The sequence below is a fragment of the Pseudophryne corroboree genome, chromosome 4 (assembly GCF_028390025.1).
Source record: "Pseudophryne corroboree isolate aPseCor3 chromosome 4, aPseCor3.hap2, whole genome shotgun sequence".
NCBI lineage: Eukaryota > Metazoa > Chordata > Amphibia > Anura > Myobatrachidae > Pseudophryne > Pseudophryne corroboree.
Window position 1 is genome coordinate 528373508 of NC_086447.1, and position 19174 is coordinate 528392681.

The 19174-nt window shown below is 41.6% G+C and overlaps 1 protein-coding gene across 2 annotated transcripts in view; it reads left to right on the forward strand.

The window, feature by feature from the left end:
- Positions 1–19174, forward strand: part of TPD52L1 (TPD52 like 1) — a 244437-nt gene that overhangs the window by 167314 nt on the left and 57949 nt on the right. The window contains exons 4-5 of one of the 2 annotated variants that reach the window (XM_063917269.1): positions 15017–15118; positions 17663–17677. In XM_063917269.1, the coding sequence (XP_063773339.1) occupies positions 15017–15118; positions 17663–17677 (117 nt within the window). The remainder of the gene's footprint in view (positions 1–15016; positions 15119–17662; positions 17678–19174) is intronic. The other variant, XM_063917271.1, reaches the window with a different exon arrangement.

A 19174-nucleotide genomic window follows, 5' to 3' on the forward strand; every position in this document is an offset into this window, starting at 1 on the left:
AACAATATTAACATATCATGAATGCCGCACCCACCATCACCAGAGGTGCGGGGCATAGCCCTGTGCTTTAAGCCCAGGGCTGATTTCTGCTCACATGGGGAAGGGGGGGGGGGGGGGGGGCTTTATTTTATTTTTGGGGGTCCCTGCTTTCTGACTATTTCAGTCCTGGGCTGACCAGTTTGGGGCTGGTTAATGTGATGGCAGGGGTCCGCATGTTATGTTACCCCCTTCTATGTCATTATCACCCATGCTGGTTCAGCCTGGTGCTGGTTATTGGAAAATAGGGGGAATCCCATGCTGGTTTTCCCCCCTAATCTAACTCTCTCTTCACATGTTACATCTGCATCCCCTGCAGTGCACATGGTTTTGCCCATTTGCTAACAAATTTGCTGCTGCGATCATATCTGAATTAGGCTCTTAGTCAATAATATCACATATTATTTTGGTGGCACCTTTAGTAAATTACAGAAATTTACATTAAAATAGTTCTGTTAGTAATATACAATTGCTTAGGCAGCTGATGTATAAGTGCCTTAATAAAGTGTTGTTAGGAATCATTCCCATTAGAGGCTTATAATGTGGTTGAGTGAGGCTAACACTTATTAAGCAGACCGGTATATGTCAATATGAGGAATATATATAGATGGTAAGCTGACATTAGGTATTACCATGTGGAAAGACCTGAGTGACTTTGATAAGAGACAAATCCTTATAGACAGATGACTTTCAAGGTCAGCTGTGGTAAGTACCTACCGACAGTTGTCTGAGGAGGGAAAACCAGAAACCACCAAAAGAGATTTGGGCAGTCAAGACTTAGCAAAGCGATAGGTCAACAAAGACAATCCTGTTTTGTGTGATGTTGTCACGGTTCAAAGGGAATACCTGTGCCGACTGACGTGGAGATCTGGGTAGACAGAGGATGACGAGTTGGAAGGATGACAATCTTCTGGACAGTAACCCCGGACACCTGACAGTAAGACTCGTAGAGTACGCCAGAAGGTCTTCTAGCCTATAACAGCCATCCTTCCCATAAGGCCAGACACGCCTACCGGTACTAGAATGCTGCAAGGACTTACGCCACTGGCGACAGTATGAGCTTACCCCTATCGGTAGAAAAGACAAGGACAGAAAGAGAATAACTAAAGACTCGTAATCAAATGATTAAAGAGGTGCAATGAAGAATGACTGTAGTGGAAAAGAAGAAAATTGTTTATGAGGTAGACAATATGGTAATATATAGCACAGCTGTTAGTGTGATACCAACAAATAAACAAGGGTAACAATTAAAAAGACAAAGAGTAATGAACAAGGAAAAGATAAGCGTACTTCGAGGGAAACCCCACACTGAACCTGACGCTGAGGCAGACAGAGTTCTGGACAGGACTGGATTTTTCAGAGATTCCTTACACAAAAGTACACAGGACCAGCAGTTTCACACCAGAAGGATGAACTATAACCAGCGTTTGAGGAGTGCATAGGAAAGGAATATAACTGGTGGTTGCACCAATCAAAACTGAGGGATCTTGATAAATAAGCACCGTGCAGCTGCCTTGCTGCACATCCACACATAGTAACGGAGAATGCCGTCTGCCTCTGGCGTCCCCGTTGCCAAGCACCCGGCAGCTCCCAGGCACCCCCGCGGCAGCATTGCTAAGCACAGGGTGGAACCCAGAAGCTCTGCCGGCCGGATAAGACACAGCGTCCCGGTCGCCTTGCAATGGAAGGGACTTGCGTCTTCCACGAGCCGCACCGTGGCCACTAACGGATGTCTTTTCTGTGATTTGTGCCATAGAAGGGCTACTGTTGCACAAATCACAGAAACCTTTAATGCTGGTGACGGGATTAATTTGTCATGACTCACAGTGCATTGAACAAGCAGTGTCCATAGTAACCACATCGACAGTGCCTACAATGGGCATGCAAACATCAGAACTGGACCTTGAATAAACGGAAGAAGGTCACTTGGTCTGATGAATGCCACTTTCTGTTGCATCACGTGGATAGCTAAGCCCACATGAGTCATTTACCTAGGGAATAGATGGCACCAAGATACAGTTTGCAATGAAAGCAAGCAGTGGATGAAGTGTGATGCTTCTGGCAATGCTCTTCTGGTAAACCCTTGAAGTGTTCATTCATATGGATGTTAATTTGGTGCATACAGCCTACCTAAACATTATTTAGCACCAGTTTTCTCTGATGAAAGTGGCCTCTCTCAGAAGGATAATGCACTCTGCCATACTGCACGGATTGTTCAAGAATGGTTTTGCCTGGCCTCCAAATTCACAAGATCTCAGGCATCTGTGGTAGGTGTTGGAACATAAAGTAACTTCTACCTATGTATTTCTCTTATCTAGGTTTGTGCTTCAACAAATAAAAATACAAAAAAAAAAAAAAAAGTCAGATTCATGATGGCTCCACCTCACCTCTCATATAAGTAAAATAATTTGCTGGTAATGGACCTGGTTCTGAGTTCCACATCTGCATAGCAGTTCATCTTAATTAAAATAAAGCTCTGACATGCAGGGTGATACCATACCAGAATGACATTGCAGCTCAGAGTGATTGAAAGCACACACATGGAGGTAAGTGTCAACACTGCTACATGGCAGATTCCTAACACTGACGCAGAGCTGAAGGATGTGCAGCATATCTTGTGTGTCAGGCCTGGACAAATTTTCCATATATTAACTCTGATCGGCAGGGGCAGATTAACCGTTAAAGTCACCAGTGGTGCTGAGAGGGGGGGAGTGCAGGTACTAATTACCCGGGCCTAGGATTCTTGAAGGGGACTGGCGGGGGCCCAGATCCACATGACCCCCCCTCTCTTATCTACCACTGGCAGCAGCGTCTTTCATTAGACCCAGAACATGCTGCCATGTGCTGGGCTGCAGTAGATCCAGGGAGGCTGCTGCAACTGAACAGAGCAGTCTCCTCTGCCTGTAGGGATAGGGGAATAATAGCACTGATTGCGCCCCCTCCCTGGGTCTGACTCTGGCTGCGGTGTACACGGCACCACCTATGCAGGTTGTGCCACTTCGTGGCACATAAAAGGTCATTTATACACCTATTAAAAGGGGGTGTGCTTCCTTCATTACCAGGGTCTGGGACAGCTCTTTAAAGCCCTGAAAGCAACCAGGAAATTTCCTGGGAGGCCAATGGGACTGTGGAGCTGATTGCTGCATGTGGCCCTGGCCAGTAGTGCATCACTCACTATTTTTCATGACAGGCACTGGCAGCTAATTACTACTAAATACCCCAATGATCAGTTGAAACTGGGCAGCGTGACTTTCCCCCACCTATGAGCTCAAAGCCTTTCCTACTACTGGGTGGGGACGTGGCTCAAATCATCTTCAAATTGGCACAGTTGCCTCTCGCTGAGCAGTTCTTGGCTCCCCAGCTACATTGCACCCACCCCCCAGAACTTCAGTTGTCAGAGTGGAAGGAGGCTGGGCCAGGTTCAGACTAGAAGAGGCAGTGCCAGGTCCAGACTGGAGGCGGAGCCCTGACCAGACTTGGTGTGGGGAAGAATCTGTGACAATTAGCTTGGTAGATTAGTCAGTAGTGCAGTGTCTAGGTGCTTAATAAGTGTCCACCTGCAGCTGTCCAGGTTTAGATAAATGAAAATAATGTTTTACGGTTGTCAGCATAATGAAACAAAAAATAACAAACAACCTAGCCCCATGCAGGGCACTATCTCTCTGCTTGGCCTCTCTGTATTGGGCTGCTAGTCTGTATTCAAAGTCTCAGAGTCTGGCTCTGCAGGTATGTCCACATGCTCTAGCCTGGCTTGGCTGCCACAACTACTCAAATACAGTTTCAGAGTTATAGGGTTCTCCCTCCTGCAGGTAAAAATGCTGGCTTTCTAGGCCTCACTGGCCTCCAGGCTCACTAGGATCTGACTGCAGTCCCACCTGGACTGTCTGACTGCTCTAGCACCACCTGGGCTCTCTCCCCACAGAGCACCATCCTGGTGTGGTCATGGGATTTAACAGTCAGGATGCTGATGGTCAGAATGCTTACAGCGGCATCCCAATAGAATCTTGACACATATTGGTACCTGCAGCCTAACCCTCCCCTCTCACAGCCTAACCCTAATCCTGCAGCCTCCCCCTCCCCCTAGTGCCTTACCCTAACCTCCCTTCCCGCATTCAGGATTGTGACCGTCAGGATTCTGAGCGGTGTCCGGATTACGATGCCCGTCTTCTGAACATCAGCATCCTGAGTGTCGGGATGCCAACTACTGTTCTCTGTGTGGGCAGATCACTCCAGTCCCACACTCCAGTCCCACATTGCTGATACTGACCCCCCCCCCCCCCCCCAAGCCCAGCTCAAAACCCCTGGGTTCAGTGATATGAAGTGAGGCATTTACATGATGAAGTCCCTCTTAACTCTTCTTATAAGGGCCTTTCACCACATTCCAAACATCATTCAGACTTGTCTATCATCTTGTGGTCTTACCATCCAAGTTCCTGTGTCTCTTCTTTTTTTTCTGTTTTAGGGCACTGTATAAGTTTCTGCGAATCATCAAGCAGCTGCCTGATGCGGTTTTCAAATGTTGCAACAATTTTCTCCACTTTAACACATCCCAGATACAGCTCCTGCCTCCATTTCCAAACTTTTCTGTGAACCTCTTGCCCAAAAGTCTGTATATTTGCATCCAAATCATTTTGGCTATATTTAAGAATGTCATGACCTTTCCCTACATCTAATGGCAAAAGATGAGACTCTTCATCCTGTACACTTTCTGGGATGTCTGTGATCACAGAATTAATGTCACAGAAAATAAACATCACCAGAAGATTGAGACTTTCCAATTTCTCTTAATTTTAACACATTGCTCAACTGAGCAAGATACTATCTAAGGCAAGGGTGGGCAATAAGTGGCCCTCCAGCTGCTGTTGAACTACACATCCCAGCATGCCCTACAACAGTTTTAGCATGGCCAAACAGAAAAACAGTGGCAGGGCATTACTGGGATGTGTAGTTCTAAAACAGCTGGAGGGCCGCTTATTGCCCACTCTGCTCTAAGGACACAGCAAGTAAATGCCATTTTCTTAGTTTTTTCTTAATTATTATTATTAGTAGTAGTAGTAGTAGTAGTAGTAGTTTCTTATATAGCGCAGCTTTTTCCATTGCGCTTTACAATTAGAACAACAGTTACTGTATAGAACAAAACTGGGCAAAAACAGACATAGAGGTAGGAAGGCCCTGCTCACAAGCTCACAATATATAGGGCAATAGGCATTGATACACAAGGATAGATGCTACCTATTGCATAATTGTGCACCAGTTTGCTAGGTTCTTAATGGGTTGTATGATATGATCACCCAGCAATGTTGGAAGACAAAATATGTGAGGTTATGTGGACTGTACAAAGAGGATCTAATTAGATAGGAAAGCACTGAAGGTTATGTGGGTTGGTCTGGAATTTGATAGACTTGTCTGAAGAGGTGAGTTTTCAGGGAACGTTTAAAGGTTTGAAGACTAGAGGTGAGTGTTATTGTGCATGGGAGGGCATTCCACAGAGTGGGGGAAGCCCGGACAAAGTCCTGTAATTTTGAGTGGGAATAAGTAATACGTGTGGATGTGAGACGCAGATCTCTGCTTAAACCTCTTACAATTGGCCAACTTCTGCTTGTAACTTCTCTAACCTTCAGCCTTGACGCACTGTATTGGCTACAGGCATACTTCACTGGCAACTCATCTTCTTTCAAAGAGCCACTATCATCTTGAGTGCCACCATCATCATAATCTTCAGACCTTGTCTTTATGTCAGAGGACGTACTGGCACTGCCACCCTCAGATTCTGGACTCTCTTGTCCACATAACATACCCAAATGTTTATTCCATTGATCCATAAATGTCATCTCATGGTTTTGATGACTAGCAGCCATTTCAATAATGCTCTTATCTCTTGGATCTTCTCGGGCATCCACTTTTTGGGCATTAAAAATATGTTCCATCAGCACACATTGAGATACATTCTCCACAGAAGTCTTTAATTTCAGGTTCTGTTTAGCTGGTTAACTTCAAACTTTGTAGTGTGAGATAAATTCACTTCCTCATAGACAAATTCAGCTGTATTTCAAGTTTTGTCCTGGTATACAGGAGAGCTACGCTTCATAAAACTATAAGTATTAACTTTCCTTAAGGTTCTGTTTTCCACTGCAAAATTGTGTGACCTGGTCCTCTTCATATCACTCTGATCACATGCTGACACCAGAGTCATTCTAGGAATATAGCTGTAGGCTTATATATATCTTGTATAGTTGCCTCATGGGACAAACAATCACCATCTGTATTTGTCAGTTCCATATCTCCATCTTTAGGCACTTCTTTATTATCTGGAACTGTAACACTTTGGAAAGACTTCACTCCTTCAAACATAAATGGAAGCTGAATGTCACAGCAATGCCTCCCATCAACTTTTGCAACACAGTCTTTAGGGAGTTTTCCAACTTTGATACTTTGGTCCCTTCTTGCTCACTGGGATATTTAAAGAGGACATCTCCATTGTCCAATTGCTGCTGACAGCTACTATTCTTCTAAAACTTCTTAATTTGTTCAAGCAAGTCATTGTTTGTCTACTGTTCATTATACAAGACTTTCTACATCTGTAGCATATCACTTTTCAGGTCAGCCTTTTCATGATTAACCTGTAGTAACTGCTGCTTAAGTTTTTATATTTCAAGCAGACTAGGTTCTGTGAACACATTGGACTCCAATTTGGGTCCAGAATCAAATTCCAGAGTGCAGTCCAACTTCTTTTCCTCCTTTGCTGTTCCCACTTCCAATTGGCATTTTTCCGTGCAGAGAACTGTACTTCCAGGTGTGTAATGTTTCCCATGGTGCTTTCTACCTTATGCAGAAGATTGCTGTTCAAATCTTTAAACTTAACAAGTTCAAGTTTTGTATGGCATACAATCTGCATACAAAATCTCAAAGTTGTGCCTGCTTCTTGCAATGTCAGATTTATAGCGTTCTCCCCTCCTCCTGGTAAGAATGTCTGCTCCCTAGCCTCTACTGGCCTTCAGGCACACTGGGCTCTGACTACATTTCCACGCGGACTGTCTGATGGCTCCAGCCCCACCTGGGCTCTGTCTCCACAATCTCTGTGTGGGTGGATCCCTCCATTCACACTCTAAATCAGCTGCTCATCAGCACCATCTATGTTGATATTGCCACATAAGATATATATATATATATATATATATATATATATACCATAGAAGGGAATAGGGGTATAAGCGACCACTGGTGTTATGAGAAATGACTAATAAAAGAACAATACCCAATGTATATAAAATGTATATACAATTTATTATAACACCAGGAGCATAAAAAATAATATATAAAATATATAGAAATTGTTCACATATGACATAAATTTACAAATATTTTTTTTTTAAATACACAGATGATATAAAAAGGTAAATTAAATGAGCATAAATATATGTATCTTAATCAGAGGTCATCTAAGGGATTGGTCCAAGAGGTCCCCTTGATGAAGTCTGTGAGACGAAACGCGTTGGACAATCCCTTAGATGACCTCTGATTAAGATATATATATATATATATATATATATATATATATATATCTTATTTACAGTCAAAATATCTATCTCTCCTTTCCTCCTATTGCTCTCTGAGAGGTTTGGCAATATTTAGTTCAAGTGACAGGTTAACCTCTGATAATTGAGACACTATCCTCTCCTGACTGGAAATAGGTTGGTTAAGTATGTATATCTGAAATCTATATTTACAAAAGGCAAATACCACTCAGTAATCACAAAATCTCCTGAACCATAAGGCTGTACTTCCTTGCCAGTGGCAGTTGCAGAGCAGTCCATTATTGAAATAGGGGAGCCACGCCCAGCAATGTTTGACAGCGTTTTTAGGGGTAGCAGTTGATGTGGCTCCCCTATTTGAACAATGGACTAGAATTCCTGGACTTCATTGCCAGTGGCAAGGAAGTCCAGGAACAGAGCATTGTGTCCTCCCCCTCTGCAACTTGGTATCGCCGGCACCATGCATTCTTTATAGCCCCGGCTGGGTGGGCTATCTTACAGTAACTCTCCTCTGAGAGGGGGGAATTATTTCACCCCTTTTAACCCCTTTATGGGTGGAATTTTGAAAAATCCCTTCTTAGTGGTAGCCTACTGATAATGCTGATTATGATTACCTTATAACCTTCACAATAATGGGTAAGAGAGACAGTACGCAATTGGCGTATGGGGTACCGTAAGGGTACGTATTTAGCGTAGCATACGCTAGGCCGTGATCGAGACGCACATGCGGCACGCTCGCTCACAGCTTAATGCGTGGTGTCGAGCACGCTATAGGTGAGCGACTACCGTAATGCTACGCTATCAGCGTAGCGGACGCTCGAGACCACGAGGAGATCACGAGCGGCGCAGACGCTCACAAGATAACAATCAGTAAACCTTGAGTGTAACACACAGAAAGGATATTCTTATACTGTAAACCTTGTACTGAAACACTGTAGCGATATAACGCTGCTTAACCTTGTTAACACTAAAGCTGTTTGAGCGATCGAGACGCTCCTATTACTCTCTGCAATGTAATGAACACACAATACCGTGCTAAGGATCCAACACTTTTACTAACAAGCTTTTAGTTATATCGAAAAGGGGTAAAACAGTTACAAGTCATACACTACATACTAACATATAATTCTAACAGAATATCTAGACAGAAATATGCAATAACATTACAATCTTAAACTAAACAGAAAGAGAGAGAATGTGGCCAATACAAACAAAGAGCAAGATGATTACAGAGAATTACTTACACACACACTGGGAACGATCGCAGCGCAGCCTGGTACCAGCTCCGAGTTAATCAATATGAAAACCGTTTGTGGAGAGAGTGGGGGAGCTGTTCAGGCTGGCTGATCTTATATACACTGAGTACAGTATACTACAAAGGGACCTATAATCTCATTGTTCATTGGACACAGGAATGTCTCCTCGCATCATAACAAAAGGTCATAGGTTAGTTTGAACAGGTGGGCTGTGACTATTTTAAACAGCTCAGGTGTGTGGGAATCTCCGGATTCCCGCCGCATGGATAATGAACTGCAAATATAGAATATGTCCAGAAACTACTAATGGCCATAACTACACGCAGGAGCGATAAATCTTTACCTAACCAACACCGGATTATTGCTATTAAACTACTCTTCGGTTAGGTACCAGACACCACTGTTCAACCTTAATCAGACCCTTTGTACCACGCAAAGAGGGATTCCCAAGTCCGTGAACAAGTCACATTAAACAAACTTACAGTTATTACTAAAGGGAACATTATCTATAAAACATGCTATTTGGTTCTATTATTAAACGATTAAGTCGCCCGCTAGACGCACACAAACTCTACCGTAAATGCACATACCACGCGCTCGAGCGCAAGGCCGAGGCGCCATCACGCGGCTGCGTATATCCACACGCACGGGAGAGAATGTGCACGTGCAGCAGGCACGCGCATGAGGTGAATATATGGCAACGTGTAGCATGATATTTTTCTGACTTTGACACTACGTTACAAAAGCAAGCTACCGTCCAAATTTCAAGTTCCTAGTCCTTATGGTTCAGGAGATTTTTTGATGAGTCAGTGGTCTTTGCCATATAAATATATGTATATATACACATTGGGGTTTCTCCTGGAAAAATAATAATATAATGGTTCCATGTTAACTAACAAGTACATAACTGAATTAGTAATTGTGCATTTGCGTATGGTCTTATACTGTACTTGGTAATATATTATAAAAATCTGATTTCATTTTAACCTGCAGTACTGTAAAGTTCTGGGAATTAATTCTAAATCTGTAAGTTATATTTGTGATATCATTTCTGTCAAGAAGATTCAAAGTGTAGCTTCTATGTTGTTGTTATTGCCAGGATATGTGCCTGAAGCTGTCAGACTGCTATGTAGCATATAGAATATGCCATTAGCAGTAATGTACAGTGGTGCCACTCAGAAAAGCTGGAAATCCCTCTGCTGGCGTTATTCGAAGTTATAATGATGCATCAATATTTTACATTTAACAGCACTTGGGAACCCAAGACAAAGGAAGATGATGACTTTAGGCTTTATGTTTTATTCTATTTTCACTAAGCAATGCTTAAATATGTGTCCTTTAGCGAAAGCATCATTGTGGTTTTATTTTAGGATTGTCAGTAATGTCTATCATTACTGTAAATGCGTGAGGGGGAATAGTTTGTGGAGCTAGCAATCTGCGGCAGGACCAAGTGCAGTTATTTATTTTTTTCCCCCGAGAGATCACTGCATGGGGTAAATTTAATAAGGGTTGTAAAAATGAAAAGTGGTGATGTTGCACATAACAACCAATCAGATTCTGTCTATCATTTCTCTATTGTATCCTAGAAAATGATAGACAGAATCTGATTGGTTGCTATGGGCAACATCACCACTTTTCATTTTCAGAACCTTTAACATTTTGTTAAATAGAAGTCTTTCTTTTTCTAGCTTCCACATCTTTTCAGCAGCTTTATTAAATATACATTTATATACATTTAAATGACTTTTATATTGCCAATGTTTATTTTAGTTTGACCTGGCATACAATATTCTGTATTGTGCTCTTTTTATTGGATGTACTGTATACAGTGTGTAAATAGTGAGCAGTTAGGAGAAAAGCAATGGCGGACTAGCACAAAGTATATGTGTGCTACTCTCCATAGCAACCAATGTGAGCGTTTGCTGAGGTCAGTACCAGAATTTTACTTTGCCAAGCATTATCCCACATGCCAGACAATCATTTGTTGTTCAGCATTAGAAAATGCTTGAGATTGGCTGAATGGCTAATGACAATAAGCTGGGTACACACTATACAATATGTTATCAGATTCGGCAGATCAGACCAACATTACAGGCACATAGTCTAGTGTGTACCCGCTATGTCCCTGACTATGCATGCTCCTGGGCATTGTCAGCGGCATCCTCCATCTGACATCACTAGCGCGCGCCATGCTGCCGAAATCAGCATGGCCCCCGTTGCCGCTCTGTCACTGCGGCATCGGCAAGTTTGTATACACTTGCTTATGCTGGCCCTCCCAATGGGTCCCGACACACGCAATGTCGTGCTGGGTACACATTGTTTAGTGTGTACCCACATTAAGCTGGGTACACACTTGCATGATTTTGTGCCAATTTTTCCAATATGGGAGAATCAGAATGACAAATCAACCATATCGTGCAGTGTGTACAGCCATTGCTCATTAGTATCTACCTACCATGTGCCAGCAATCTCCTGATGTGCAGGGCAAAGGGTAAATGCCCTTTACATCAGCACGATAGCTGGTCGCACTAGTGTGTACCCAGCTTTAGCCACCATGTTTTGCAGTTACCAGTACCAGATTCTTTGCTGCACTATTTGATCAGAAAACAGACCCCATTGTCCAGTGTGTAAGGCTGCATCATTTGATCACATATTCTTTTACTAGCACCTCTAAGGAAGAACTATACCCAACCAACCATTGCAGTGTTTGGTATGAATGCTGGCTGCCTCTCCCACAGCAAATCCATCAGCCATTATCCACTGAACTATTAAGTACTAAATGCTTTGAGTGGAACCCAATGAACACTGTATATGTTATAACGCCTGTGATCATTCAAGTTATCTGATTCTAAAATATAGCATTGTTCAAATTTTATGTTTTAGCAGTGTGTAAAATGGTCATGTGAAATGTATCAAATGACTGCCTTGAAAATATCAGGACTATGTCCTGTACGTGACCTAGGTTCAGTGCTGCAGAGGAGCTTATGGGTATAATGTACAGTAATTTACAGCTTTTGATCTCTTTTGAAGCTAAACACAGACAAGTAAGCAAGATAATGATCTAGGACTAGCTGTAGTACATGATGTGTATAAGTCCTCTACCAGGAAACCCTCTCTATGGTCTATGACCCCTGAAGTCAGAGTGCTCTAGATTGTAAATCCAAAAATTAGATATTCATGTAGGAGCCACATCTTCATTTGACCACCTGTCCAGGGAATAGATAAGGTCTTTATGAGAGGTTATGGAAATGTCCAGTGATCCATGTCTAAGAATCTTATGTCCATTTGTGCCCTCCTTAAATTCCCCCTATCTGTCTAGAAATAGGGTTATGTATGTACTTGGGAGTGACTCATTCATTACCATTTGGCACTGAGAGAGTTAAACTTAAAGGTGGTGGCCCAGGAACAGCTTGCTGGAAAGAGAAAATGTCTGGTGACTCTATGGGATGTGTTCACTTGCTAGGAGATGCTGAAGTGTTCCATTAATTTCTAAGTGATCTCCTTCATGCCAGTTCATCCTTCATATTTCATTGTGAGTCATGCTGATTTATTACCTTTTTATTTCTGGAATTATTTTGCTTATTGCTACAAATATTTTAACTAAGCCTTGGAAATATGTCACATTAAACACCGTTAACGTAGCATTCTTCTCTTCATGTTCTTGAAGAATCTATAGGCCACTAAGTACCCAAAATCCATGCTACATGAACGTGATATTATTTGCATATTAATAATTGTGTATAGGTAGAAGTAAAGGGCTACCTGGTTGCAGATTACCAACATTTCCTTGCTGGTGGCAGAGACATTGTGGTAATAACCGTGAGTAACCAATAAGCACAAAGAACAACTTCAGATCGGTGTATCTGAGAGTTCGGCTGGGTTTGTGACAATGCCTTTAAAATTTTGGGTTTCATTATTTCAGAACAACTTGGTTATTTATTTTAGTATGTCTATTGTTTGAACCATCCATCAGTACAGTAGACACTCACCAGCATAAGTTACCCTTTATTAGGAAACAATTTCCCCTTGGATAAAAACCCTCTGTCATTTCAAATCTTCTTTATTTAGACAATAGGACGGGTTACCTTCCAGATATTGGACACCTGTAGCATACAGATAAAATGGAAATAAACCTAATATGTGAAAAATGCACTTTGACATATTAAAACAACCAAATTTAGTCTATTGTTTATCTAGTTACTTGTAGGTATTTGTTTCCTTTTGCCTCATTACAGTCTCTCAGGCAGGTATTTTATTGAACTTATAGCTAGATTGTGTGCTATGGATAAAGTATTAGGATCTGATACAGAAAATAGACATTAAAAAGATAGACGGTCATTAGGTCGGCAGTGAAAAGGTCAAAAGATCGGCAGTCAAAAGGTTGACATGGTTAAATGGTCAACAGGGTCAACGTCGACAGGGTGAAAAGGTCGATACCCCCAAAAAATTGTGGGTGTTTTGTGTTTTCAAACATTTTTTACCCCAATTTTTTTAAATGCGCCCGCTCGCCACACTTCGGGCGTGGTGGCTCGCCTCGCTCGCCACAAAGTTACTAATGGTGATAGTTTGTGACATGGATAGTCAATTTTATGAAATGCGCCCCATCGCAGGCAGCGCTTGCTTGCCATGATCCAGGCTCAGTTAAGATTACTAAAGGTAATAGTTTGTGACATGGATAGTAAATGCAGCAAAAGTTGTAAAAATGTAAAAACAAACTAAAAAAAAGTGTTAACCTTTTGACCTTGTCGACCGTTTGACCATGTCGACCTTTTGAGTGTTGACCTTTTGACCCTGTCGATCATTAGTGGTCGATCTATTGACTGAAGACCTTTTTTTTAGTGTACTGTAGATCTATAGACCGGATACCAAAGTATTAATGTAAACGCTGCAAAACATAATAATGAGATTGCTTCAAGAAACTTCATAAGCCACAGCATTAGAAGAGAGGCACTTGAGTTGCTCATCACCATTGCTAACTTTATAACAAGCAGTTACCATGGCCAATAAGACACTTCACCATGTAAAGCCAGCATGAGATCTGAGGACTATGACGCTCATGTTGGTTAACAACTGTCTGGCCCATAGAACATGTTTAAAAGTAGTATGTCTATAATTAAAAAAGCCTGTAGGCACTCATTGCACGTTGTTATGGTTCTGTTTAGAAGAAGAAGCGTTACACAAAATAAATGCCTTTACAAGTAAATGTTACATGACCTAAAATGTAACTTTATTTTTACTTTGGTTTATTTGTACCTCTTCCAATAAAATGCACTTAGATTTGGTCAAAACGGGTTAGATACACTTCTAACAAAAAAAAATATCCAAGGATATAACTTCTAAATTTATGTATCTTAGAAAAATGTGCTTTTAAGAAAACTATGTAATCTTGTTGTCAACTAGACAAAAAAAAAACTGTCTCAATTGAGTCATTATGGTTTAATCTATGGCTTTGTAGATATAGATAATATATTCTTGAGAAATTGTAATTTAGGGGAACTAAGCATCTAGTTGTCAACTAGGCGATAAACGGACTACAGTTGAGTCATTATAGATTAAGCTATGGTTATATAGGGAACTGTATATGGTATATATATAAAAGGTTGAACTCAAAGGACAACTTGTCTTTGCTCGACCTAATTTACTATGTTACTATGTAGATTGCACAAAAGACCACTCAGTAATGGTACGTAGTGAATGGATCCAAATACCAGCACCACTTTTGAGGTGTTAACCATGCCTTGCAAGTGATGGTCCCTGTAAAACAAAATAAAAAAATCAAAGATTGTCCGCCATCCTGCACCTCCGGAGATCTCGGGCTCCATTATATCCCGCCGATGGTAATTTCATTAGAGACTGCAAATTCCCGCTATATCAGGAACAACTTTAAGTGTTACTTCTACCACGTGTGTTTATAGAATGCGGTCATGTGACCAGTGCTCAGGATCCCGGCGGTCACGATGCTGACGCCGGAATCCCGAACGATCACAATGCCGCTGGACGGAATGCCGACACAGAGGGTCTATTCCCACTCGTGGGTGTCCACGACACCCATAGAGCCCTGTCATGCTGGCCATGTCACACTGGTTACGGAAGCTCTTATGGGAAGATACTGGTAAATGGGAAGGTGGAATGGTGTTCTTGTGTCCTGTTCAGAGCAGCAGCACTTTGTTACTAAAACTGTTTTCATTGTAGGTACAAGAAAACACAAGAAACATTAAGCCAAGCTGGAATAAAAGCCACTGCTGCAATAACAAATGTGGGAAGTGTTATAGGCAAGAAGTTTGGAGATATGAGGTATTTATATTTCTTAACAAAAATTAATTAAAATGTCTTATTGTTTATGAAGCAGTTTTACGTATAAAGATTGGTTTCAGAATTTATACTACACAGGCTCGTTTCTAGACAAAATTTTAGTCTTTTGGTTTGTATTTACGTTTTCTATGAAATAGTGAGCCGGAACTGTTAAAATAAAAGTTGGTTGTTGAGAGCCATATAAAGTTAACCAGGAATTCCATGCAAGGATGACATTTATACATACAGTATACATGACCAATATTCAGCTAATGCTACCTTGTCAATCATTTTCTCTAAACCCCTCCTCCTACCAGATGAAATTATGTTGCACAGGTTTAGAATCATCCAGATATTTTATTTCTTATATCATATGAATTCCTAATATAATGTATTAGTTCTATATTTTGTATAATGTGTACACTAAGAGTGTTTAAAATCAGTATTTAATTACATTAGACACATACGCAATGGTCATGCCATGTTAGGCACTCTAGTTCTTACATTGTATCATTTGTAGTTTTTGGCTGTGTTCTGTGATGTTTGCAGGTTCCGTGGATTACTCTGAGTAGGATGCAGGCGCGATACCGGCTGTATCTCTTGCTGCAAGTGTTACTGTGTTTTTTTGCTAATGCCGCTAAAAAGTCCATCCTGATCTGTGCATGTGTATGTACAAGGAGATGCCCACTCTGAGCATCTGTAGATACTAAAATACTGCTTAGATGCACCATCGCAGCTTGCATCAACCCTATGGCAGGTGCATTTTTTCAGTCTTAGTATGGCCTCCTATGTCAGCGGTTCAGTGCCTTTGTATGCAACTGCTACGCGCAAAAAGCCGCCGATACTGCCTTAACATGAAACATCTACCTGCATCTTTTTAGCCACCCTTATTACCTCTCAATCGCCGTCCAGGAACACCCTTTATATTTCTGCTACCATGCATCCAATTCTGTATTGCTACTCTATTTGTACAAAATTGTGACACATGCGCGATGTGACTCGGATGCATGCGCAGATGAACAACATCACTCCACTGTGTCCGATATCACTGCTGCGTCCGACTCAGAATTACCCCTATATGTCTGCACTATTATCATTATTCTTATTGAAATGGCAGGAATAATAAATATGAAAGTAGGGCCAAATATAATAGCCCACAATTTCTGGGAGCCGGCATGATTCTGACAACATACAGTAGTCATTAGATTTAATGCGGCAATTATTAGCAAGGCAAAACCAGGTGGTTTAAAGCTAATGACTATGTATCTCGCCAGAATGAAGCCGGCTCCCGGAAACTGCAAGCTATTACATTTGGCCCTATGGGGCATACGTAATATGGTCCACATTTGTCGGAGGCGCGGGATGCCGAACGATCTTGGACATTTCTTTTAAAGGAGCAAATATTTACAAGGCAAAACCATGTCTTGTAAATGATTGCCCCTTTAAAAAAAAAAGTCACAGATCGGCCGGCATCCTGCACCTCCAGCATACTCGGACCCTATTACATATGCCCCTGAGTCTTTAATCAGATTTTTACAAGGTCAATTTGCTGTAAAAACCAAAATAAAGCTAATCTAAACATAAAAATGTAAGGCTTAAAGTGCACCTTACTGGAGATACAGTATTAGAATGATTTCACTTTACTTTATAGTAGGGAGTCCTTATCAAATATATTTTGAATTGGAACTAGATGGATGTGTGAGATGATTCTTATATACAGGTGTGTTTAACCACTGACAGTTATACATTCCATCACGGAGCACGTTCATTATGAGTCATGTGACACAGGGACATCACTTCTTGTATAAGATATATTCTTCAGGATTTTTTACATATGTGGTATGTAATTTACATGTTTAATAGAGTAAGTACATTAGAATATTAAAATGTTTAATAATATAATACCATATTTAGTGGTCCAGTGGAAAATTGTAAGTGGAAAAATACAAATGAATAGAATTTGATAATTTTACAATTAAGGCAGTAAGACAAGTGGCGGCATGGCATAGCACTATATACTGGCCCCTTTCCAATACTGACCACCTTATGCATAGGGCTTCAGTATTTTAAAGCAGAAACCAGGGACAGCAACTTAATATTAAGCGTACCCAATCTGTAATTGCCACCCACATGGGCACAAAATGTTATGAAGGCAGCTTATCTTGCGGATTTGCTTTTTCTACATGTCTAAATTTAACAAACTGGAACTATACACTTGTTTATTAATCTTATTCCGAGCTGCATCATGATTTCCAAAGTTGTTGTTTTTTTTGTTTTTTTAAATGTTACATATTTTTTCTACAGCAATTGGTATAAATAAAAAACTTCAAACAGCTCACTCAGGCAGCAAATAATCTGCAGACTGGGAAGTCTAAGAATGATCTCTTACATTAGCTATCTGGCTATACATGATGACATAATTCAGCCTTTGCGTAGTTGAAGAATTAAGCATGATTGTGCCTGAAGACTATAAGTGTTCATCAAGAAAAGTGGATTTTTCCTCATTGTTTCATGACTCTTAAAATGCTTTTATTTCCTCTGCTGCAGATCACATTCTATTAGGTAAGTAGCTGTTTCTCTAATTCACAATACAACTTCCTTGTACCAACTCTGGAGAGTTGACCGGTCCATAATAAGATTCTAGACTACACTTACTCAAGATTTGAAACCCCATCCCCTCCCCAGGCAACAGTTCCCATACGGAAAGAATAGTTATTGTCTTAGTGTATATAACACTCTTCTAGATAACATGTGCTGGGCTGGGAACATGCACAATGGACAATGATGCATGGCAAACCTCTTTCAATGCAAATGTATTCCTTATTTAGTGATGGTTACTGTTTTACATACTATGGTCAGATCATAATTATGTCCTGATGTCCTGATCATTAATTATAAAGCACCAAAATATTTCTTAAATAAAAAAAAAATCATATTGCCTTGAGGTTTTTATCTTGTGTGTAGGAACCTGTTCATTAGTGTGGCTCACCATTCATCTCAATCTGCAAACTCAAGCTAATGTCACACAGGGCTTCTAAACACTAGCAGTGCAGAGCTGGAAAACACCCGTGTGAGAGTTAAGGTCCATACACATTAGACGATGTCGCTCTGTGAGCGACATCGTCTAATGTTTCCCCCTCCCGGGCCGGCGGCCGCCTGTACACCCTGAGCGATATGACCGCTCATATCGCTCAGTGACGTCACACCCCCGCCAGCCCTGCATGAAGGTCGTGGACGACAGTCCACATTCTTCATGCATGCCCTACCGACAGCGACGATCGTTGCCGACCCGCGGGGCCGCGCATCGGTTGTCGCTGGTGGCATACACTCATGACGATAAAATGAGCGACATCGCTCAAGAAGTGGGAAAATGAGCGACGTCGCTCATTTTAGCATTAAGTGTGTATGGACCTTAACTCAGACTCCCCATCGATTATCATTCATAGCTGAAGAAATGCATCTGTGATTATCACCAGTGGCGGCTTCAGAGCTGGGGCTGCAGCGCAGTCCAAAATTCAGGTAGGGGAGCCACACCAACTGCCATCCCAAATATTGCCAGCTGGGACTCCTTGGCAGTTGGGGTTTCTCCCCTATTTGAATTTTGGACTACACTGCAGCCCTACCACTGGTTATCACCGTGTATTTGTACTTGCCTACTTTTTGCATGCCCCGTCTGGGAGATTCTGGAAAAGAGATCCAGGGTGCTATTGCTGGGGGTGGCGGGTGGGGTTTGATGCCACAATTTGCATCATTACGACCACGTTCTCCATTGAGTATTTACCCCATTTGCAGCATTACACAGTGGTGATTTTGGCTGGTGCCCCTTAGCACCACCGCTATTTCCGCCTCTGACAGTGCGCCCCTTTCCCAGCATCATCACCCCTCACCCATAGCAGTCCTTATTTTGAGTTTCCTACCCCCTAGATTTTAAATAAGAACAGTCAGCACACAGCCCAAAAAGTGGTGTGTTTTTGCTGGCAAGGGGCATGGCCACACAATAGTACCCCTAATTCAAATTACGCCACACAGTACAACTTTATTCACATTTTATCATGTGAT